At 36.3% G+C, this 25,919-nt stretch overlaps 1 protein-coding gene and 1 non-coding gene across 2 annotated transcripts in view; one reads left to right on the top strand and one right to left on the bottom strand.

Annotated features, from left to right (window-relative positions):
* LOC148956937 (uncharacterized) overlaps positions 1-19,941 on the bottom strand; it is a 32,097-nt gene extending 12,156 nt beyond the window's left edge. The window contains exons 1-2 of the mRNA XM_089087853.1: positions 19,802-19,941; positions 3,625-3,877 (exon numbers count right to left, since the gene is read on the bottom strand). Of these exons, the coding sequence (XP_088943979.1) occupies positions 3,625-3,877; positions 19,802-19,822 (274 nt within the window). The 5' untranslated portion in view covers positions 19,823-19,941. The remainder of the gene's footprint in view (positions 1-3,624; positions 3,878-19,801) is intronic.
* A 5,502-nt stretch (positions 19,942-25,443) lies between these two features.
* Positions 25,444-25,606, top strand: LOC148956936 (U1 spliceosomal RNA). The gene has a single exon (XR_016142582.1). It is a non-coding gene; the product is annotated as a U1 spliceosomal RNA (small nuclear RNA).
* The last annotated feature ends 313 nt before the right edge of the window (positions 25,607-25,919 follow it).

Genomic DNA, 25,919 nt, shown 5'->3' with positions numbered 1-25,919 from the left:
TTATCCTATTTATTCTTCCCTCTGAAAAACTGTTTGGGAAGCACTTGTTCTTTAGTTTAAGATATCCAGTAAAAGATGCTTTCTGACTAGAACCCCCCCCCCCGGATTCAAATGAGAGGTAACATTAGAAAACTAGAACTAACATTAATACGTAAGTTAATACTACTCAGTAAATGGTATTTGGAGAAAGTTTGACTGTTGAATCAATTGCCTCAATTCAACAGGCTTCGCGATAAAGGATGGTATCCTAGAAACAAAATAAACTATTTAAAGCGCATTTAATGAAGTATGGTGTAAACAGACATTTTCGGCACAAAGGAAGGTTTGGGCCTGGCTGGTAATCCTATTCTAACATGCTACTTTTAGCCCCATGACACATTTTTTTTTCATATTTAATAAATATTGCTAAACAGTCTAGAATACCATTTAACGTATAAATTAATTCAAATCAATCTATTATTAAAATGATTGCTGTTGCAAGCATAGCTTTTCAAGTAAGTTTTACTGTTAGTTTTTTCCTCGTAATAAACATTTCTACTCAAAGCTTTATATTTGCCTTGCTATATTTAGAAATAATGTATATTTCCAAAAAACATATATGTTTTGAGGCCACATCACACACAGTTGCCATATGAAACGGAATGCAAGGAGACTCTGGACGCAGTGTTTAGCAACATTGGGAGTTGTTTCTCGTCAAGCTCTGAGCAGGATGGGGTAAGGACATTTTTTACAGTGTTAAATTTAAACCAAAACTGTTTGGTGTAATCTCCGTTCCTGAGATGTCAAAGATATGCCCTTCTGATAACCTCGTAGGTGCATAGTTTCTCTTCATTTAGTTCAACATCCCAAACTACAGGCTCAGAAAGTTCAGACCACAGTTTATATAATTATCCAGTAAGTTTACCGCAGATGATTTCTGGCTCTTCATTCTCGGTGCGAACAAAAAGCTCCTCCCACTTATTTGTGCACTTATTGTCCACTTATTGGTTGAGCGGGCCAAGTGGTTTTGTCAGTACTTGTTCCGTAGGTGATTATTCTTTGTTTTCCCGTGAAAAGATCTAATGCCGCTTATGTTTATAGGTTCTCTGGAGCACTCGCACCTCGGTCTGGGTTTTTATAATGGGTGAGATAGGGAAAGATCATACTGCTAATTATATAAACTGTGGTTCAGACTTAGTATACTTGGCTGTTCATGGGATATTGCATAGACTCCTTTTTGGCAATCAAGTAGTAGCTGTGGTTGTAGCAGTAGTAGTGATAGTAGTTGTAGTAATAGTAGTAGTAGTGTTAGTAGTAATAGTAGTAGTATCAGAGTAGTAGTAGTAGTAATAAAATAAAAGTTCAAAATAGGGATAAAATCCTTTTTAATAGACAGTGTATGGAAAATTCACAAAAAATACTAGATATTTCGGTTACATATACAGTGACCGTCATCAGTAGTAAAACTAAACTAATACAATTTAAAACAAAAGTTTATATACGAAATCAAATAAAACTACATATTGTTTAAATCTATAATTCTTTTCAAAGCAAAGGCGGAACCTAGCCTCTTTGACCTTCTTGGATTCGGTTCATTAGCGTTCAATGATATAACATTTGAACAAAGGTCAACTATATTGGGTGAATTGAACTTTACTCTGTCAGATTTTAATAAATTATCATAGATAGAGTTCCGCCCATATTCATCTGTATCCCGATTCAAACCAATATTCTTGAATAAAATTTTCTTTATTTCAAGAGTTTCACGAAAATTTTGCTTTAAACCCCGATCCCTAGAAATCAAAGAGACATTCTCGAACAACATAAACTGGTCTGGAAAATTAAAAATATGTTCTGAAAGGGCTAAAGTAAAATCTTCAGACTTACAATCTTGCTTTAAAGCCGAAGAAATAGAATCTTTATGTTGTAATAATCTCATTTCCAAACTCTGGTTAGTACGTCCCACATATGAGCTTCCGCATTTACATGGGATCTGATGAACCTCACTTTGTTTCCCCGATGAAGTTAGATCCTTCCCAGAATTTAGAAAACTACCCAAATATGGGACGTACTAACCAGAGTTTGGAAATAAAATTATTACAACAAAAAGATTCTATTTCTTCGGCTTTAAAGCAAGATTCTAAGTCTGAAGATTTTACTTCAGCCCGTTCAGAACATATTTTTAATTTTCCAGACCATTTTATTTTGTTCGAGAATGTCTCTTTGATTTCTAGGGATCGGGGTTTAAAGCAAAATTCTCGTGAAACTCTTGAAATAAAGAACATTTTATTCAAGAATATTGGTTTGAATCGGGATACAGATGAATATGGGCTGAACTCTATCTATGATAATTTATTAAAATCAGACAGAGTAAAGCTCAATTCACCCAATGTAGTTGACCTTTGTCCAAATGTTATATCATTGAACACTAATGAACCGAATCCAAGAAGGTCAAAGAGGCTAGCTTCCGCCTTTGCTTTGAAAAGAATTAGAGATTTAAACAATATATAGTTTTATTTGATTTCGTATATAAACTTTTGTTTTAAATTGTTTTAATTCAGTTTTACTACTGATGACGGTCACTGTATATGTGACCGAAATATCTGGTATTTTCTGTGAATTTTCCATACACTGTCTATTAAAAAGGATTTTGTCCCTATTTTGAACTTTTATTTTATCGTCATGGAAAGGCAGTGTGGTCTCCGAAATTATGTGGTAGTAGTAGTAGTGGTAGTAGTAGTAGTATTAGTAGTAGCAGTAGTAGTATTAATAGTAGTAGTAGTATAGAGTAGGAGTAGTAGTAGAAGTAGTAGTATGGGTAGTAGTAGTAGCGGTAGTAGCAGTAGTGGTAGTAGTAGCAGTTATAGTAGTAGTAGTACTAGTAACAGTAGTAGTACTAGTAGTAGTAGTAGTAGTAATAGTAGTAGTAGCAGTAGCAGTAGTAGTAGTAATAGTAGTAGTAGTAGTAGTAGTAGTAGTAGTAGCAGTAGTAGTTGTAGTAGTAGTAGTAGTAGTAGTAGTGGTAGTAATAGTAGTAGGAGTAGTGGTAGTAATAGTATTCCTAGTGGTATTGATAATAGTATTAGCAGTGGTAGGAGTAATAGTAGTAGTAGTAGTAATAGTAGTAGCAGCAGTAGCAGTAGTAGTAATAGCAATAGTAGTAGTAGCGGAGGTGTTAGCAGTAGTAGTATTAGTAGTATAGTAGTAATAGTATTAGTAGTATTAGTAGTAGTAGTAGTAGCAATAATAGTAGTAGTAGTAGTAGTACTAGCAATAGTTGTAGTAATAGTAGTAGGAGTAGTTTTAGTAATAGTATTCCTAGTGGTATTGATAATAGTATTAGCAGTGGTAGGAGTAATAGAAGTAGTAGTAGTAATAGTAGTAGCATATTCCTTGGTTATTATTAATTTTTTTAATTAGTATACGCATTAATCAGATTAAGCAGCTAGGCAAAGTTTATCTCTGCCTTTTTTTCGATTAATGTCAATTTTTCCTAATAATTGCTTGCCTATATTTGAAAGTTTTAGTTGTTCTTCATGGCGAGAGGTCTCACCTATAACAAAATGTCCAGATGGCAATTATACCTTTGTCGCTACCACTATAGGATTTTGTTTGAGAGTGTAAAGTGTAATAAAAGAAACTTACCAAAAGGCAAAGGGTTCCTATAAAATTGAAAACCATGAAGGGGTGAATAAGGGAAACGTAGTCCGTTCATCACAAACGGCATAACTGGATGACCACGGTACGGCAGATTTTGATAAGGATTTTTTCCACTATTTCGAAGCGTCGGAGGCTCAATATTTGAATCGTCAGCGAAAATGAGCAGCATTAGCTTTTCTTCATCTTTACTCTCTTCTGCCGAAGGCCTTGATACTACAACAGCAACTGCACAAAGAAGCTAATAATGACAAAAAAAAAAAATCAGCTGAACTTCGTTGACCTTAAGTAAACTAATAGTAAAATTATCTTAAACCTATGTAAAAATATTTTAAACTTAATCTGGGCGTTATAATCTTTGAGTTACACTGCGCCATTAGTACAACCAGTTCAGTGCACAGATCAAGTTCGGACCATGATCTTGCGGTCTTGAAGTTGAAAATCCTATTCTAGACCCGATACTGAAAGGTTGCACAGCAGAATTTTTCTTGAAAGAAAGTAAAATATCATTAAAAGGAGATCTTTAACCAACGGCTCCATTTTCCAAGGCTTCTTACTGTAGTTAAATAAAAAACAAGTTTTTTCAACTGAGAGTAAGGAGTAACATTGAAACTTAAGACGAACCGAAATTAATACGTATATGAGGGGGCTCGCCTCCTAGTCAATGCCTCGCTCTTTTTGGGAAACATGAGCGTGGGAGGGGCCAAGTTGCCCTCCAATTTTTTTGGTCAGTTAAAAAGGGCACTAGAACTTTTAATTTCCGTTCTAATGAGACCTCTCATTATATTCTAGGACTTCTGAATCGATACGATCACCCCTGGGAAAAAAAAATAAAAAAGAACACGCATCCGTGATCTTTCTTCTGGCAAAAAATACAAAATTCCACATTTTTGCAGATAGGAGCTTGAACCATCTAGAGTAGGGTTTTCTGTTACGCTGAATCTGACGGTTTAATTTTCATTAAGATTCTATTACTTTTAGGGGGTGTTTCCCCCTTTTTTCAAAAATAAGGCACATATTTCAGGCTCGTAACTTTTGATGGGTTAGACTAAATTTGATGAAATCTACATATTTGAAATTAGCATAAAAATCTGATTCTTCTGATGTATTTACTGGTATCAAAATTCCGTTTTTAGAGTTTCGGCCACTATTGGCTACTATTGATTTTCAATGGACAGTTGGAAGACTGTCCAGCTATTTAAATCAAGTATGATAATTTTTAAGTTGATGTCATTGTGAAATTCAAGTCAGATTATTGCCTGAGTTTCATTTTTGCTTTATGTACAGAATAATCTCTGTTCGTGATGAGTTTTACCGTCGTTCCTTATTCAGTTTTTATACAAAAAAGGTGAATTTTACTTTTTTTAAGTAATAAAGGTGTTCCTAAAATAAATTGGAAGTAATGCCCTGCTCTCGCAACTCTATATTCCCCTTAACAGGCTTAATCATAATGTTTATTAGGCTGCTCATTACAGTCTCCAACTTTAAGATCTGTTTTAAACTTTTTTAGCACAGCCCCATTTAAGTTTTTATGCGATTCCATAGAAGAGTCCTTATCTATTCAAATTCTCTCCATTTTGCACGCAACGTAGAACCTGAGAGTAAAATATTCTGGAAATTTTAGTTTATATCTCTTACTGCGGCTGTTCAATGTCCTTGCGCTCGATGTATTTTCAACTGTGACAGAAGTTTTACCGCACTGCAGTTTAATCTGTTCCCATCCCCTCATAACCAATCCTACAATTGTCCTAATTTTTTGTGAGGGAAGTCACTGAGCCTTTTTGTTCTAGGTTACATAGACATGGCCCATGTGATCTTCTTGCTAAAACTTACAGCACTGGCTATCCAGATATATAGGAACAAGGAAGAGTTGGTTCCACCTTTTCTATTTTCCGTTTTTTTTAAGATATGATATATATATTTTTACCAAAAATAAAAAAAAATCACTCATCTATACAGTCACAAATCTCCACAAAGGCTCCATGGCCTGTAAAGGTGAAACTAAATACCAAATACCAAAATTAGGGTTACGAAAAGACAGTGGAAAAGTACTTTGCTTGCGGTAGGCTAACTCCGCTATTTTACTTTGTCCTATTCTTTGCTTTCTCCCCACCCCCTCTTTGTTTGAGAGGGCTACATATAAACTGACTATGCACCTAAGGATTAAGGAATATAGATGGCACTATAAACTTGCCTGGGGAATATTATAAAATTTGTAAGTATTTTATTTATAGTATATGTCTCTGAAAAGCAACAAATAGCTTCTTAGTAATTACACCGTTCAATAAGAATATAGTTTGAGCTTAATATTTGCTTCTTGATATTACAAAGTTGGCCAACAGCTAGAACATTAAGTTCTAATCTTAGGTAGTGTAAGCCCTAGATGTTTCTTCTGCCTTTTACCTATGGTTCTTCTTTATATTATTACCGTAAAGTAGATTCTACATCTACTTATAATCAGTTTCTGATATGCTAAGACAAATTTGGTTTAACGTCTATTATGGAAAGTTACTCGTGAACAAGAATGTTTGATCACGTTCATCACCAAGGACATGTGTGCAAATGTTTGTCTACCTTTCATTTGTTTTCGATACGTTTGAGGGTAAAGTGCACCTGCATTCGGTTAAACAGTGATTGCAAATAATAATGTAACAAAATGAGGGTTATTAACTAGATATAAAGTCAGTGTTTTGTCTTTGACACATTTACGGGTATTTTGCATATAATCATTTGAGGTTCAACTGACTGCAAAGTCAACATGAGATCTCTTCCCTTCCTCGAATTACTGACCGAAGTATTGCTCTTCCAACACTTATGTTGTTGAATCCAACAAAGGGCAGCTGGAAAACTTGTTGCCTATGCAACGTAAATTTAACTTAAAAAAGTATTGCAGACACATTTTACGTGTTGCGTAAAACAATAATTTTTTTTTATGTTGTAACTTCGCTCTGTAATTCATATCTCTCACTTAAGTAAGGTCTTCGGTACGCGGGTGGGTGCTCTTTGGTGCTCTTGAACCCCAAGGCATCTGAAGGTGGGATATTAACTTGTTAATTCTGTTACCGTTTGAACTCCAACTAATAAAACAGGATACCTGGTAAATCATTATATCTCTCTGAATGTTTGGAGTTGAAGAGATTTGTCTGTACCTTAGAAACTAAACTAATCAACTCACTTTTCAGCACTAAGGAGTTATTTTTAACTTGTCTCCAAAGGGTGGGTCCTTCAACCATGTATATGTACATTAAAATTTTCAAATCTTATGATTCAATTCTTTAATTTTTGTTAATTTCTTAATTCTTATAACTGTGAATATCTGTTCTTGGGAGTATGGACCAAGAGACAGCACATTAACGAAGATTTGTGTGATAAATAAATGAAAACGTTACAAAAAAGTGTTAATTACAAGTCTAACAGTCTGTTAAAAAGTTACAACCTGTTACTTGCTGTTTGCCTCGTAATTTAAAAATAGAGACTTGATTTCCAGCTGTTTTAATCTCTTTTTAAGATAATTGTTATTAATTAGAAATCAATACTCCCTTGAAAAGTCCATTGTGTTTGTAATGAGTGCTCAGTTCTTACAAGAAACTAATTTCATATTGGACTTGCTGCCTTACTTAACTGAGACCATGAAGAGAGAATCCCTGAAGTTCTAACTAAAGTGGTGATTAAACTGAATCCAGTTGCCATTTGCTGCATTATTTTGAGTTCTAACCGTCTAGTAAAGAGGAGCGGACTGTCGACAGCTCCTAATTATTCCCCAAGACATTAGGAAGCTCCCAAGCATTTTAAAGGTCTGTTAAATGATGATCTTTCTAAGTGCCACTAAGAAAGTCTAAGGAGAAAAAAAAAACTATACATAGATGACAGAATGTTTGCTTTCGACTTCTCATCCAAGTGTGAAGAAGGTAGTTTCCGGTCGAGAAAACGATCAGCTCTACCTGCAGAGCTGAAAAAAAAAATCAAGAGGGATAATCTGGTATATTCGGCAATTGTTAGAAGACTGAACCTCTTTGTGACTCGTAAGTCGATATTTAAACAGTCCGATAATAATGCCGAAACAGCAGTAAAGCTAAATACAAATGGTTTTTCACTTTAATGCTCCAAAGTAACATCAAGGCGTAGTGAAACAAATTTAAAGTCACCAAAAACTATGAAAAAAAAAACAAAGAAAAATAAGAAGTCATTAGCCCCGAAGACCAGAATCAGTGTGATATTTGTAATGTTTAAAGAAGAGAGTCAACAGCCTTTATCCCAGAGTCAATTTTCTAGCAAGGAGTTTAGCGAGGAAGAGGAGCTGATTGTAAAGGTCAATCAAAGAGCAGTGTTGCCGCATATACTAGAGATTATTACAGACTTGCATTCCTTGTCTCACCGTTTGTCCTGCCAGAACATGATAAACTTTCATCAGGTGAATAGAGAAAGTAGGGCCATATCCACCCAGTGCATATATTTACATTGAATATCCAAAGTGTAAAAAGTAAGGTTGATTAACTCTTACATCATGTACTTGGTGTGCATGTTAATGCTTTAGTTGGACTTGGTAAACTGAAAATTTGCAGCCAAGTTTCCAAGGTTACTTGGTATAAATAGTTACTAAAAAAGTAGCTGGAAACATGAGTTATTATGGTTGTATTTTTGCTTTAATTAAGTAAAGCGTTTCCAAAAATATTTCCGTATTCATAGCATTCAGAAAATATTTTATTGTTTGGGATTCTTTTGTGAATAGCAAAAGTTTGGTTCTTGGTGAATTATATAAATAGCTCCTCAAAATAGCCCATATGGTAATGAATCGGCATAGATCTGTTAGAAGAAGAGATAAGACATTATATTTCCCTATATTTCTCAGTAACAAATACTGTATGAAAATCATGGGCAAATTCCATATCTTACAGGCCTTTCCCCAGGGGCCTTGGAGAGGTGGGTGAGCAATCGCTAGAGACATAGTTATTGGACCTTTCAACTCAGTTTTACCAAATAACTATCTCGTAATTTCTATCGGATGTGTTTGGGAAAAATTGGGTCTGGGACGGGGGATAGTTGTCCTCAAATCTTTCAGCTTAAGCAGGGCATTAGAAAATTTAATATTCAATTGATTAAGCCTTCTCCCGATCTTCTAGTACTATTGGCTGGATGCCATCACCCCTGAGGGAAATAGAAAAAAAATAAACACACATCCGTGTTCTTTCTTCTGACAAAAATACTAAGTTTGACATTTCATTTCTTTAGATATGAGCTTGAAACGACTACAGCATGCTGAATAATGTGCTGAATCTCTCTGATATGCTAAATCTCTGACTCTGTGATATTCTGAATCTGATGATATGATTTTCGTTAAGATCACACGACTTTTTGGAGGTGTTTCATCCCGTTTTCAAAAATCAGGCAAATTTTCTCAGGCTTTTGATTGGTAACATTGTATTCAGTGAATTTTAAATACTTAGAATCTGTACAAAACAATTTTTGACATAATAATTGTTGTCAAAATGCCATTTGTTTCGTTCTGGTTACTGCCATTAGGCCAAATTGCTCCTTACTTAAAGGTCGTTACCACGAACTGCTGGATCACTGCATAGCTGGCCATGGATTATAATTACCAAAAGAGTAACAGTGTGCAACAACGCTGTGATGGGGCCCGAGACAAATTTTTAGCTCCTTCACCCTCTCCTCAGGACAAAAATTTAAGCGTTTTTGCCCCATCCTTCCTGCTTCCTTTCCCTTACAACACCATAAGGTTTAACGTTCACATTCCAATTTATTCAGGTATAAATGTCTTGTCCTGAAAATAAAGTTGAAAAACTCTTGGCATCCTCGCCTAGCAAACGATTCCAAGGAGCTCGTATCTGATTTGACAACCAAGACCAAAAATGGCCACCTTTTCCATCGACACCTATGTTTGAACAATAAGAAGTTTACATAATTATTGGTCATTGCCCATGGGTCCTTAAAGAACATTTTAGCATATTTTTGAGATTTTGTAACGTTTACGAACAAAATGGCTATGACTAAATTTTTAACCTATAATTGTGCCACACAAGGGTATCTAGTGGAAAAGAGTCTGGGGGAGCTCAAGGGGAGCTTAGTCGATAATAAATGAAACCTAAAACGAACAGAAATTACAATAATTAGCCGAGTCAAACTCAAAACGAGTAGAAATTAACATGAGTTGGACTCAAAACCCCTATGCCTTCCCAAAGCCAGAACGTAATTTGCACTTTACTGAAAAAATATAAATGTTTCTACTTTTATAACTTTAATAAAATCAAATAATATTAACATTTTCATTACTAAATGTCAGTATATGTATATTAAACTGACAATGCACATTCATTAGTATTTTTTCATTAAAGTGCAGATTATGTTCTGGCCTTGGGAAGGCATAGGGGTTTTGAGCCCAACTCATGTTAATTTCTGCTTGTTCTGAGTTTGACAGTGTTATTTATTGTAATTTCTGTTCGTTTTGGGTTTCATTTATTTATCGATGCTGATCTGTGGTAGTTTCACGCTTGGTAGATTATTTGATTTTTTTTTTTCTCCTATTTGATTTAATACAGTTCTTTACTTTTCTTTGAAAAACTTATTTTGTGGAAAAAGTTGTTTAACTAATTTATGTTCGATTTATATTGACGTAGTCTTTTCAGGGAAAAAGAAAATAATACTTTAAATCTTTTCGTTTATTTAAGACTTTATTGTTTGGTCTGTTGTATACTGGAGAAAAATGTTCAGCAATTTTTAACAAAATACACCCTTTTAAAAATCTGGACACAAATACTAGTGTTTAATTTAGTTTCATACCTCCTTTAGTTGAACTGAAATCGAAAATTTCATACCAGTCGCAAAAAAATCTGTTTACTTTATTTAATAGCTTGGATACACTTAAGCTATTTTGATTTGGTAAAATGTTAAGAGCAGAAGTAGCCCCAAAAGTTGAACGTAATACCCTCAGTCGTTCTTGGGATACTGCTGAGATGTCTTATTGAGAATTAGCATTAACACAGTGCATTTTGATTTAATCTTAAGGCAACATTTAGTTATTAAACATAATGGGAAAATGAGAGGGTGGGCGTCGGAAGGCAAATAGTTGCCCTCCAATCACTTTCGACTGTTAAAAAGGGCAGCTGCCCTTTCTATTTTCAATCGAATGAGCCCTTTTCAAAGTTCATATGACAACCCCTTCGATACAAAATGCCCTGGTCTAAAGGAAAAAAAAATACATTGCACCCATACCAATCTTTACTATAAAAAAGTCAAGCCTTCCAATTAATTTCGACTTTTGAAAAGGGCACAAGGCTTTTCAATCTCCAATAAAATGAACCCTTTTTGAGTTTCTAAGACAGCACTTTGTATAAATACCTCATCTGCCCCCAGGGCATGAATTACAACCCTTACCCTAAGGGCTGTGAGGGGGTTGTCATTCTCAAAGACCTAATTTCCACAACTTTCAACTACGTTAAACAAAATGGCTATCTCAAAATTTTAATTGGATGTGTTTGGGGAAATGGTGGGCGTGAGAGGGGCGTTAGTTGCTATCCAATCACTTTTACCCAGGACATAACTTACAACCCTTGCCCTAAGGGTGGGGTGGGGTTGTCATCCTCAAAGACCTAATTTCCAGAAGTTTCAACTACGTTGAGCAACATGGCTATATCAAAATTTTGATTGGATGTGTTTGGGAGAATGGTTGGCGTGAGAGGGGGGGGGAGGTAGTTACTCTCCAATCACTTTCGACTATTAAAAAGGGCACTAGCCCTCTCAATTTCCGATTGAATGAGCCTCTTTTGAAATTTTTATGTCAATGCTATTTTATAAATCTTGCAACCCTTGCCCCGAAAGCTGTGGGGGTTGTCATCCTCAAAGACCTAATTTCCAGAACTTTAAACTACGTTGAACAAAATTTTTATTGGATTTTTTTGGGGAATAGGTGGGTGTCAGAGGGGGGTTAGTTGCCCTCCAATCACTTTTAGAAAGGGCACTATTAAAAACGGCACTAGCCCTTTAAATTTCCAATCGAATGAGCCTTTTTTAAAGTTTATACGACAACGCTTTCTATAAAAATCTTATGTGCCCCCAGGGGATAACTTACAACCCTGGCCCTGAGGGCTTTGGGGGAGAGTCCTCCTCAAAAACATAATTTGTATGTGGAAATCAACTACGCTGAACAAAATGGCTATCTCATCATTTTTATTGGATGCGTTTCGGGAAATGGTGGATGTGGAAGGGGTGCTAATTGCCTTCCGACCACTTTCGACTATTAAAAAGGGCACAAGCCACTCCAATTTCCAATTGAATGAGCTCTTTTCGAAGTTTCTACGACAGCTTCTTCGATACAAAGTGTCCTGGTCTAAAGAAAAAAAAAATTATACATTGTGCCAAAATCGTTCGTATATGCCCCCAGGGCATAACTTAAAACCCTTGCCCTGAGGGCTGTGGGGGAATGTCCTCCTCAAGAACATAATTTATATCTGGAAATCAACTACGCTAAACAAAATGGCTATCTCAAAATTTTTATTGGACGTGCTTGGGGACATGGTGGGCGTGGAAGGGGTGTTAGTTGCCTTCCAATCATTTTCGACTATTAAAAATGCCAGTAGCCGTTCTAATTTCCAATCGAATGATCCCTCGTCCAAGTTTCTACGACAGCTCATTCGATACGAAGTGCCCTGGTATGGAAGAAAAAAATAAATAATATATTGTGCAAATATCGTTCTTTACTTAGGCAGCGCTATTGCGCTGCCTAGGGTATGGCTTTTACGACAGCGTCACAAGTAACAATAGAATTAAGATCAGGAGATTCATCAATGAAGTTATTAAGCTCGTAACAAAAATATGACTCTAAAACAGGATGAGGCTTAGAGAATTCATTCGAAAAATGGGATATCCATTCAGACAGAGAAATATCATTCAGGTCTGGCAAATTGGAGTTGATAGTACGAGGTAATAGCTTCCACAGTAGATAAAATGAATTCTTGACCTTCTCGGAATAAAGTATCAAGGCACACTTGTGCCTCTATAAAGAGGCGACCCACCACAATGTTAAGCGATTTCAGGTCCTAGAGGTCGCAGAGAGACGGCGGTGATCGCATTTTGTAGCCCAAGCTCAAACTAAGAAACGTGCAAAATTTCATCCTCCTCTGATTTTATCTTCATGGGATAAACTGCGCCGGAAGTTTCGACCCTCCCACCACAGCCCCCCTTTAACGTTGTCCGATTGGGCTGAAATTTAGAGGTTAAGCTTTCCTAGGGCCCGGGAGCTTATCCTCTAAATTTCAGCTCAATCCGATCACTCCTTCCCTGTTTTCAAAAAACCAAATAGAGCCACTTAAAATTCATTTCTCTTTTTTTTTTGTTATCCACGCTTACAGGCCACAGTTGGTAACTGATCCGGGTGAATGAGGACTCATTCGAAGCAGAATTTGACCTGTTAGGGATTTTTGATATTTTCAGACCGAAAAAATTATCCCCCGAAATTACATTTACGAAAAACCTCGTTTTCCTGTAATAGCCCATGTTAATTTTTTCCACCACAACCCCCCTTTAACGTTGTCTGATTGGGCTGAAATTTAGAGGATGAGCTTTCCTGGGGCAAGGGAGCTTATCCTCGAAATTTCAGCTCAATCTGATTACTCCTTCCCTGTTTTCCAAAAACCAAATATCAAGTTTTGTGGGTATTTGCTTGCGTCAAAAATAGATTCCCCTTACTAAAAAACAATTACAATTGTGTCTCTTTAGTCCAGCGGTCGAGACTCTTGACTGTCAGGCGGAAAAACTGGGTTCAATTCACCGTCAGAGGAAATTTTTTATATACTGAATTTAAAGTTGAAAAACGAAAATCAGTTTCTTTTTTAAATTATTTGAAAAATATTACGTTTTCTAAAGATTTAAAGAGGCTGAGTTACAAGGTCGAACCTAAAAACGTACAGGGATTAGGAGGCATAGTTGGGGGGCTGTTAAAGAGGCTGAGTCACAAGTTCGAACCTTAAAACGTACAGGGATTAGGAGGCACCCTGTACGAAGTGATTTGAGTATTCAGGAATTAAAAGCCTTAACACAAGAATGTTCAAGAGCGGGGGGTTTGGAGGCGGCAGCCCCCCAACTTTAAATCCTGACACGATCAGCTAACAGTTAGTCAAGCAGTAATAAGTAATAAACTGTACAAAAACGTGAAGAAATTATGTGAAAAAAACTACGTCTTCTCAATATTTAAAGGGGCTGAGTTACAAGGTCGAACCTTAAAACGTACCGGGATTAGGAGGCACAGTTGGGGGGGGGGCGGCTGCCCCCAACCCCCCGCTTTCGCAGCCTTTAAATCAAAAAAAAGTTTTTTAAACTGAAAGTAAGGAGCGACATTAAATCTTAAAGCGAACAGAAATTATTCCGTATATGAAAGGGGCTGTGTCCTCCTCAACGCCTCGCTCTTTACGCTAAAGTTTTTATTGTTTAAAAAAAAGATTTGTGAGAAAGTCAAACTTTAGCGTAAAGAGCGAGGCGTTGAGGAGGGCACAGCCCCTTTCATATACGGAATAATTTCTATTCGTTTTAAGATTTAATTTCGCTCCTTATTTTCAGTTTAAAAAACTTTTTTTTTTATTTAAAGACTGCGAAAGCGGGGGGTTTGGGGGGCGGCAGCCCCCCCAACTGTGCCTCCTAATACCTGTACGTTTTAAGGTTCAACCTTGTAACTCAGCCTCTTTAACTCTTTAGAAAACGTAGTTTTTTTCAAATAATTTACATTTTAGATCGATGAAGGGCAAGTTCCCTAGCAAAACATTTTTTTGATGTTTTTCGCAATCCATTGACTATACCTTAACGGGGGCGCAGACATTCTCTCCATAATTTATACCAGAATCCAGCCTGGGCACAAGCTTCAAACAGCGCTAGGTTTTGTGACCATCCAGGAAATTGGGTACCAATACGAATTTTTAAGAGGAACCGCCATTTTTTTAGCTCACAAAAGCGCATGGCAGATTTCTGCAGAATAGATACCAAGAGTCAACCTAACTTCATTAATGTCTTTAATGGAAGACTTTATCAAAAGATTAAATGGAACCCGGAGCTGGTTAAGGATGCTATCAGAAGTTTCAATGTGCTGTGATGTGTCTATTTTTTCCAATCATTATAAGTATACCACTAATGCCAGGGAACAATATGAGCATGTAACACTTGAACCTGACGAACTTCTCCTTTAAAACTAGAAGCAATTGGAGGGTGGTCTGAATTGTTTCTTACACTAGTATAAGGCAAAGTTAAAACTTAGGACAAGAAAATTCTTATTCGGAAATCACGTAAAATATATTTTTACGAAATTTTATCATGTTTAGCAATAACATGACCGGTGACCAACACAAAGAGTCTTATAAAGTAACCTTTTGTTTTCTGTAGGCTAAAGCGATAATTTTTTTTAGGTGGGGGGGGTGTAGACCTAATCTTTCATTTAAGTGTGTCTTTTTTTACAAATCATAGGCAGCGTGCTAGCGCTGCCTAAGTAAAGAACTATGGAGGCACAATGTATTTGTTCTCGACCCGGGCAATTCGTATCGAAGGAGTTGTCGTAGAAACTTCGAAAAGAGCTCATTCGATTGGAAATGGCAGTGGCTAGTGCCCCTTTTAATAGTCGAAAGTGATTGGAGAGCAACTAGCCCCCCCGACGCCCATCATTCCAAAAAAAAATCAATCAAAATTTTGAGATAGCCATTTTGTTCAGCGTAGTTGATTTCCAAACAGAAAATATATTTTTGAGGAGGACACTCCCCCACAGCCCTCAGGGCAAGGGTTTTAAGTTATGCCCTGGGGGCATATAAGGTTTTTATAGAAGGCGCTGTCGTAGAAACTTCAAAGCAGGTTCATTCGATTGGAAATTCAAAGGGCTAGTACCCTATTTAATAGTCGAAAGTGATTGAAGGGCAACTAACCCCCCACGCCCATCATTCCCCCAAAGAAATCCAATACAAATTTTGAGATAGCCATTCTGTTCAGCGTAGTTGATTTCCAGATAGAAAATATGTTTTTGAGGAGGACACTCCCCCACAATCCTCAGGGCAAGGGTTTAAGTTATGCCCTGGGGGCATATAAGGGTTTTATAGAAGGCGTTGTGGTAGAAACTTCAAAACAGGTTCATTCGATTGGAAATTCAAAGGGCTAGTTCCATTTTTAATAGTCAAAAGTGATTGGAGGGCAAATTGCCCCCCCCCCCCACGCCCATGATTCCTCCAAACACATCCAATCAAAATTTTGAGACAGCCATTGTGTTGAACGTAGTTTTAAGTTCTGGAAATTAGGTCTTTAAGGATGAAAACTTCCCACAGCCCTCAGGGCAAGGGTTGTAAGTTATGCTCTGGGGGCATATAAAGTTTTTATAGAACACGTTGTCATAGAAACTTCAAAAAGGGCTCATTCGATTGGAAATCGAAATGGATTGTGCCCTTTTTAATAGTCGAAAGTAATTGGAAGGCAACTAACACCCCTTCACCACCCACCATTTCTCCAAACACATCCAATCAAAATTTTGAGATACCCATTTTGTTCCACGGAGTTAAGGTTCAGGAAATTATACCTTTGAACAGGACACTCTCCCTCCCCCCACAGTCTTCGGGGCAAGGGTTATAAGTTATGCCCTGGGGTCATATAAGTTTTTATTGAGATCTTTGTCGTAGAAACTTGAAAAAGGGCTCATTTGATAGGAAATTCAAAGTTCTAGTGCCCTTTTTAATAGTCGAAAGTGATTGGAGGGCAACAAGCCCCCCTCTCTTGCCCACCTTTTCCTCCAACACATCCAATCAAAATTTTTAGATAGCCATTTTATTCAGTGTTTTTGGATTTCCAGATAGAAATTATGTTTTGAGCAGGACACTCCGCCACAGCCCTCACTGCAAGGGTTGTAAGTTGTGCCCTGGGGGGGGGCATATAAGGCTTTTACTGAACGCGTCGCCGTAGAAACTTCAAAAATGACACATTCGATTGGAAATTGAAATGGCTAGTGCCCTTTTTAATAGTCGAAAGTGATTGAAAGGCAACAAACACCCCTTCCACGCCCACTATTTCCCCAAACATATCCGATCAAAATTTTTTTATAGCCATTTTGTTCCACGGAATTTAAAGTGGAGGAAAATATACCTTTGAGCAGGACACTCTCCCCATAGTCATCAGGGCAAGGGTTATAAGTTATGCCCTGGGGGTATATAAGGTTTTTATTGAAATGGGTAACTAACCCGCCTCTCACGCCCACCATTTCCCCAAACACATCCAATCAAAATTTTGAGATATCCATTTTGTTCAACGTAGTCGAAACTTCTGGGAATTAGGTCTTTTAGGATAAAAACCCCATCAGAGCTTTCAGTGCAAGGGTTGTAATTTGTGCCCTGGGGGCATATAAGGTTGATATAGAAAGTTGTTGTAGAAATTTCAAAAGGGGCTCATTTGATTTGGAATTGAAATTGCCCTTTTTAATAGTCGAAAGTGAGTGAAGAGGGATTAACCCCCCTCTCACGCCCGCCATTTCCCCAAACACATTCAATCAAAGCTTAGAGATAGCCATTTTGTTCAACGTAGTTGAAAGTTCTGGAAATAATATATTTAAGGATGACAAACCCCCGAGAGTCCCCAGGGCAAAGATTGTAAGTTACGCCCAGGGGGCATATAAGGTTATTAATGATAGAGTTGTCGTAAAAACTTCAAAAAGGGCTCATTCAATTGGAAATTGGGAGGGATAGTGCCCTTTTTAATAGTTGAAAGTGATTGGATGGTAACTAACCCCTCTCTCACGCCGACCATTCCCCTAAACACATCCAATCAAAATTTTCAGATAGCCATTTTGTTCAATGTTGTAGAAAGTTCTGGAAATTAGGTCTGTGAGGATGATAACCCCCCCCCCCCCCCCACCCAGCCCTCAGAGCGAGGATTGTAATTTATGCACTGGGGGCATGTAAGATTTTTTATTTAAAGTATTTTCTTAGAAGCTTCAAAAGGGTTCATTTGATTGGAAATTGAAAGGGATAGTGCCTTTTTTAATAGTTGAAAGGGATTGGAGAAAAACTAATACCCCCCTCACGCCCACAATTTTTCCAGGCACATCCAATCAAAATTTTGAGATAGCTATTTTGTGTAACGAAGTTGAAAGTTCTGGAAATTAGGTCTTAGAGGCTGACAACCACCCTCACAGCCCTTAGGGTAAGATTTATAATTTATGCCCTGGGGCCATATAAGGTGTTTATAGGAAGTGTTGTCGTAGAAACTCAAAAAGGGCTCATTCGATTGGATTTCGAAAGGCCTAGTGCCCTTTTTAATAGTTGAACGTAATTGGAAGGCTTGATATTTTTGTAGTAAAGATCGATTTGGATATAATGTATTATTTTGTTGTTTTTGTTTAGACCAGGGCACTTTGTATCGAAGGAGTTGTCGTAGGAACTTCGAAAAGGGCTCATTCGATTGAAAATAAAAAGGGCTGATGCCCTTTTTAATAGTCGAAAGTGATTTGAGGGAAACTAATCACCCTCCCATGCCCCCCCTCCCATTTTACATTATTTTTAAAAACTAAATGTTGCCATAAGATTAAATCAAAATGCACTGTGTTAATGATAATTCCCAATAAGGCATCTCAGTAGTATCCCAAGAACGACTGAGGGTATTATGTTCAAGCTTTTGGGGCTGCTTCTGCTCTTAAAATTCAACAGAATCAAAATAGCGTAAGTGTATCCAGGCTATCAAAGAAATTAAACAGATTTTTTTGCAAATGATTTCAAGTTTTCCATTTCAGGTTAACTAGAGGAGGTAAAAAAATAAATTAAACACTACTATTTGTGTCCAGAGTTTTAATAGGGTGTATGTTGTTAAAAATTGCTGAAAATTTTTCTCTAGTATACAAATAGCAGGCCAAACAATAAATTATTAAAAAAACGAAAAGATTTAAAGTATTATTTTCTTTTTCTCTGAAAAAACTATGTCAATATAAAACGAACATAAATTGATTAAAAAAACTTTTTCCACAAAATAAGTTTTTCAAAGAAAAGTAAAGAGCTCCATTAAACAAAAAAAGGAGCAAATATAAAATCAAATAATCTACCAAACGTGAAACTACCACAAATCAGCATCGATAAATAAATGAAACCCAAAACGAGCAGAAATTACAATAAATAACCGAGTCAAACTCAAAACGAGCAGAAATTAACATAAGTTGGGCTCAAAACCCCTATGCCTTCCCAAGGTCAGAACATAATTTGCACTTTACTGAAAAAAATACAAATGAATGTGCATCGTCAGTTTAATATACATTTACTGATTTTTAGTAATCAAAGTGTTAATATTATTTGATTTATTAAAGTTATAAAAGTAAAAACATTTGTATTTTTTCAGTAAAGTGCAAATTATGTTCTGGCCTTGGGAAGGCATAATGGTTTTGAGCCCAACTTTTGCTAATTTCTGCTCTTTTTGAGTTTGACTCATTTATTTATTGTAATTTCTGCTCGTTTTGGGTTTCATTTATTTATCGATGCTGATTTGTGGTAGTTTCACGCTTGGTAGATTATTTTATTTTATTTTTGCTCATTTTTTGTTTAATGGAGTTCTTTACTTTTCTTTGAAAAACTTATTTCTTGGATAAGGTTTTTTTAATCAATATTGTAAAATATCAGGAGGTAATTTGAGTTAATATTGTTTACCTTGCGTAGTATGCGAAGCAGATTGGGCAAACAGGAATGAATTAGATCTATTGCATGAAAGATTTAAAGAAAATTCTTTTTCTTCCCATATCCAGGGTCATTGCCAAAAACCTGACACATTCATTTGTGTTGGTACCATATCACTGTAAGAGAAGAATAAACGAAGAGCTACGTAGTTGGAGAGACATGAATTTATCCCTGCAGCAAAATCATGGTCTGTGTTCCAGTTTACTAACGAAGGCCTTAATATTAAATAAGAGAAAAGGGACAGCTCTACGGAACGTTACCTTTAAGGTATGAAAATCATGAAGGGTAGCTTAATTTATTGACAGAAACGTTGTGGAAGGCAATCAAAAAATTGTGAAAGGCTTGTGTCAATCAATAAATAGGAACATTTATTGTTTATTGGATTGAGATGGATGGTTTATTGACTTGAACTGCTTGATAGCAATGTTTTAAAAACATGACTTTAACAATTTTGATTAAAGTAAGGATTTTCATATCAAGTAACTTACATGTAAAATACTCTGGTTCATCCTTACCGCAACGTCCTAACTGAAGAACATGAAATCCTACTTTAACAGTAAAGTAACTATTGTTTTATGACCATCTGGCACAATGAAATTGGGAAACTGGATGGCAATTCGAGTGAATAAAACGGAATTATTGAGGAAAATTTTACATCACAGAAACAATAAAATTTAATGATGAATTTTAGGTGACCCATTATTTTCAACAAAAAAGACAATAAAAGGAGTATCAAACTTGAAAACAAGCTTGAAGCATGCGTGAATAAGAACTACAAATATTTTTGCTTTCTTTTTAAATAAAGGGACAGGAAAAATTTGCGAATTCTTTATGTATAGTCCTGCTTTGCAAGAGAACATATCTGGATGTTGAGACATATTTCTTTTGCTTTGTAAAAAAATAAAACAGGCCAAAATTAGTTTTTCACAAATAGATTAGGCCCAATACACTACAAAGCCACCCTGGTACTTAGGCATTATACGGGCCCATCGCTATATACTGTATAAAGAAACAAGACATGGAGACCCGTCAAACGGTTATTTGCTATCTAAATTGATTGCAAAGCGTGGTTTTTTATCGAGTTTACAATATTTAAACGATTATTTTTTGGGGTTTGAGGGGGGAGGGTACCTAGGTTAGTATAGATTAGGTTAGGTTATTTATTTAACATATGCTATACTTTACCCCCCCCCCCCTAATGTGCAAATATATAACCCAGACTTTTTATAAACTATTATATATTCATCCTATTTTATTTTATTTCATTAGCATTAACCAAACTTGACTTTTTTCGTGGGCCCGTATCATGCATAAGTACCACCTCCCTTGATATTTTTCTTATCAAGTCTGGAACCTTGAGAGCCAATTATGATACATGTCCAGAGTCTTTAGTTTCGCGTTTTAATATTCTTGTAACTATTCAGACTATTTAAATGCGGGGAAAATGCCATCCAGTAACGAATTTGCCTTCCAGTAACGAATCAATATCCACAGAAACACGAAATGATTCAGAAATTTAAATTTGCAGCTGCGAAAGTTGAAAGTTTTATTTGATTATCTCTAGAATTACTTTTTACTAAAAGAAACAAGCACATTTTAAAATGACCTCTATAGGGTTTGGATCTAAACTTACCTCTCTAATTTTTCTATATCTGTATTGATGTCTTGTACATTTTCTGAAGTGGATGCGGCTATTTATCGATCGAAGACGAATAGAGATCAAAATATTCTTACCTTATTTGAACTATGGTCCTGAAGGCCCATGTAAGGTGTAGTCACGTCTTATTTCTATACTTGGATACATGTGCCCTTGCCGTGGTCTTCCTACAAGTTTTGCATATTTTGATTCTATTACTTCGCGAAATATAAATTACTTCGTGAAAATGCGAAGTAATTTTATTACAATAAATCAGTATGTTCGTTTCAAACTTGCAAAAAGTCGATTGGTAAATCATTTACTGATTAGCCAAGTTGAACCACTTTTTCTTTTTTTGACAAACTAAACAGGCTCTTTAAAAAATATTTGACAAAAACTTCGTTTTCTAAAGAGTTAAAGAGGCTGAGTTACAAGGTCGAACCTTAAAACGTACAGGGATTAGGAGGCACAGTTGGGGGTCTACCGCCCCCCAAACCCCCCGCTTTCGCAGCCTTTAAATATAAAAAAAATTTCTTTAAACTGAAAGTAAGGAGCGACATTAAAACTTAAAACGAACAGAAATTATTCCGTATATGAAAGAGGCTGTGCCCTCCTCAACGCCTCGCTCTTTACGCTAAAGTTTGACTTTCTCACAACTCTTTTTTTTAAACAATAAAAACTTTAGCGTAAAGAGCGAGGCGTTGAGGAGGGCACAGCCTCTTTCATATACGGAATAATTTCTGTTCGTTTTAAGTTTTAATGTCGCTCCTTACTTTCAGTTTAAAGAAATTTTTTATATTTAAAGGCTGCGAAAGCGGGGTTTGGGGGCGGTAGCCCCCAACTGTGCCTCCTAATCCCTGTACGTTTTAAGGTTCGACCTTGTAACTCAGCCTCTTTAACTCTTTAGAAAACGTAGTCTTTTTCAAATAATTTCTGCACGTTTTTGTACAGTTTATTACTTATTATTGCTTGACTAACTGTTAGCTGATCGTGTCAGGAGTTGAAGTTGGGGGGCTGCCGCCCCCAAAACCCCCCGCTCGTGAACATTCTTGTGTTAAGGCTTTTAATTACTGAATACTCAAATCACGTCGTACAGGGTGCCTCCTAATCCCTGTACGTTTTAAGGTTCGAGCTTGTGACTCAGCCTCTTTAACAGCCCCCCAACTGTGCCTCCTAATCCCTGTACGTTATAAGGGTCGACTTTGTAACTCAGCCTCTTTAACTCTTTGGAAAACGTAATTTTTTTCAAATAATTTAAAAAAGAAACTGAGTTTCTTTTTAAAGTTTAAATTCAGTATATAAAAAATCTGCTCTGATGGTGAATCAAACCCTGGTTTTCCGCCTGACAGTCTGGAGTATCAACCGATGGACTATACATACACAATAGTAATTGTTATTTAGTAAATGGGAGCTATTTTCGACGCAAGCAAATTCCCAAAAAACTTGATATTTGGTTTTTGGAAAACAGAGAAGGAGTGATCAGATTGAGCTGAAATTTCGAGGATAAGCTTCCAGGCCCCAGGAAAGCTTATCCTTTAAATTTCAGCCCGATCAGACAACGTTAAAGGGGGGTTGTGGTGGGAAAAATTAACATGGGCTAATATAGGAAAATAAGGTTTTTCGTAAATGTAAATTTGGGGGATAATTTTTTCGGTCTGAAAATATCAAAAGGCCCTAACAGGTCAAATTCTGCTTCGAATGAGTCCTCATTCAACCGGATTCGTTGCCAACTGTGGCCTGTAGGCGTGGCTAAGAAAAAAAAAGAAATGATGATGAATTTTAAGTTGCTATATTTGGTTTTTTGAAAACAGGGAAGGAGTGATCGGATTGAGCTGAAATTTCGAGGATAAGCTCCCGGGCCCTAGGAAAGCTTAACCTCTAAATTTCAGCCCAATCGGACAACGTTAATGGGGGGCTGTGGTGGGAGGGTCCAAACTTCCGACCCAGTTTACCCCATGAAGATAAAGTCGGAGGAGGATGAAATTTTGCAAGTTTCTTAGTTTGAGCTTGGGCTACAAAATGCGATTACCGCCGTCTCTCTGCGACCTCTAGGACCTGAAATCGCTTAACATTGTGGTGGGTCGCCTCTTTATAGAGGCACAAGTGTGCCTCCTTGATTATTAATTTGGCTTCTAAAGTTCTATTTAGGAACCCATTTACTACAATTCTTAAGGAATATTTTGACGAAAAAAGTACTTTAACGTTAGAAACATTTAATTAAAATTTGATAAAGCAATTGTTCTAAAATATTTTTTCTTAACTCTATCCTCGATTAATATTAACTTAGAAAAAAATATTTATATTCCAAGAAAAATTGTTTAAATAAAACTAAAGACCCATATTTAAACCAAAGACGAGCTGATTTAGAAAAATGCAAAACAAAAGGATTACAAAAAAGAAAATGAAAAATCGCAAAACGAACCTAGAGAGAAATACGGAAATAATCAGCCAAATAAATCAAAAGAAGTTCAGAAGAGAACCCTAAAATCCCATACCGCGCTAAAATCAGGTGAAGGGGCCCAGAAACAAGGAGGAAAGATACCAGCACCAAAAAAGACCCTCAGCAAAGCCTCAATCGGAAACGACAAAAAAAAGAAGCAATAGAAAGAAAAACAGAAGGAAAGAAAATGAGACCAAGTCAAACGAAGTTAACGAACGGAAATAAGAAAAAAACTGAAATAAAATATTACAAAATTGTATCAGAAAATAAATGTGACAATTGGAATTCTGAAATTAAATGGATAAAGAAAATAAAAAGCCCCGAATATTTTTTTTCAAAGTATCTGAAAGCGTCAGGTATTGATGTATTAGCTGTTCAGGAAGCCGACACCTCTCGTATTGGTGGAATTAAATAAAAAAAACAAGTTTTTTTAACTGAAAGTAAGGAACGACGTTAAAACTTAAAACGAACAGAAATTATTCCGTATATGAAGGGGGCTGTCCCCTCCTCAACGCCTCGCTCTTTACGCTAAAGTTTTTTTATTGTTTAAAAAAATAGAGTTGTGAGAAAGTCAAACTTTAGCGTAAAGAGCGAGGCGTTGAGGAGGGGCAGCCCCTCATATACGGAATAATTTCTGTTCGTTTTAAGTTTTAACGTCGTTCCTTACTTTCAGTTAAAAAAACTTGTTTTTTTATTTAATTTTTGAACGTTTTTGAATTAATGCAGGTTTTGATTTTGGCTCACCGTACATGAATAATTAAAACAAAATTTGCATATTATATTTGGTTAAATGGCTTTCTCGAAACTTATTTAATTTTATTTACGAACGTTTTCATTAGTAATAAATATACGTAACTTAGAATTAACTTATGTAACGAACTTCTATATTCATAAATTTTTAACACGTATATTAGGGGGTTCGCCCCTAGTCAATACCCTGATCTTTAAACTATAGTTTGAATTTTTTTTCCAGTTCTTTAAAAATGACCTCTTAATCACAATCAGTTGATCAGTTGAAAAACTTGTTTTTTTATTTAATTCCTGATCTTTTTCTTTAATAATGCTGGGAAATCCGGCGCCCCCTTCATAGCAATGTCCCTTCCCCCATGAAAACTTCCTTCATGGAAAGATCCTTCCATATAGCCCCCGACCCTCTCCTTCCCCCACCTACCAGAAAAAATCTCCTCTGAAAAAGTCTGTATACTTCCCAATAACCAATACTATATGTTAAAATTGAGTAAATTTAATAACTTTCAGCCCTCCCCCGGGGGACTTTGGGGGATTAAGTCATACTTAAAGACATTTTTATCATATTTTCGACCATGTTGTACAAAATGGCTATCTCAAAATTTTGATCGGGTGACTTTGGGGAAAAAAATGAGCGTGGGAGGGGGCCTAGTTGCCCTCCATTTTTTTGGTCACTTAAAAAGGGCACTAGAAATTTTATTTTTCTTTCAAATGAGCCCTCCCACTATTATCTAGTACCACTGGGTCTAAACGATCACCCATGGGAAAAAAAAAAAAAAACAAACAAACAAACAAACAAACAAACAAATAAACACGCATCCGTGATCTTTCTTCTGGCAAAAACTGCAAAATTCCACATTTTTTTAGATAGGAGCTTCAAACCTTTACAGTAGGGTTCTCTTATACGCGGAATATGATGGTGTGATTTTCATTAAGGTTCTATAACTTTTAGGGGGTATTTCCCCTTTTTTTTGAAAATCAGCCAAATTTTCTCAGGTGCGTAACTTGTGATGGGTAGCACTAAACTTGATAAAAATTATATATTTGAAATCAGCATTGAAATCTGATTCTTTTGATATATCTATTGGTATCAAAAACCCGTTTTCTAGAGTTTCGGTTACCATTGAGCCGGGTCGCTCCTAACTTACAGTTCGTTACCACGAACTGTTTGATAGATGAAATGCGCTATTCATTTCTCTCAACGGTTATATCTTTCTGCGCAGGATTTTTCTCAAAGAAAATTTTGGAAAGATTACGGAAGGATTTATGCCGAAAGATATTAGTAAAATATTAGACTTTAACTAATCATGCTTACCTGGCTTGGAAGCTACCTTGATCATGAAGGAGATGGTCCCAGGGTGAGGCCTTTTCATTGCACATCGGATTAGCCGACCCCAATGATTACCCCAAATGGGGGTAACTCAACAGCGTAATTTCTGGTTGGGGGGACTGCGTTCGAGTGGACTCTGTCGACACATTGAAAAGTATTTTCCTGTGGGCCCCTTTTATATGTTACACATTTTGCAGTTGAAAGGAAAAAATATACAATTTGATGTTATTAAGCCAGTAATGGGACATGTAAAATTGATCATTTGGGCCCTTTTGAAAAGACTAATTTCTTGATAAACTTACATGTTTGAAATATTACGGAAGAATTTGCCAAAAATCCCAAGCATATGAGAAAATTGAGCATGTACTCTATAGAAAATGGTTCTGGAATGTTCTCCAAAACATCTCTAAAATAAACATTTTTTTTGTTTTTCTTAGTCCTTTGTTAAAGCAA

This window comes from Artemia sp. Qi Xiang Cuo, chromosome 1, assembly GCF_049724085.1.
Source record: "Artemia sp. Qi Xiang Cuo chromosome 1, ASM4972408v1, whole genome shotgun sequence".
Lineage (NCBI taxonomy): Eukaryota > Metazoa > Arthropoda > Branchiopoda > Anostraca > Artemiidae > Artemia > Artemia sp. Qi Xiang Cuo.
The sequence above is the reverse complement of the archived record's forward strand: the minus strand, read 5'-3'. Positions and strand labels throughout refer to the sequence as shown.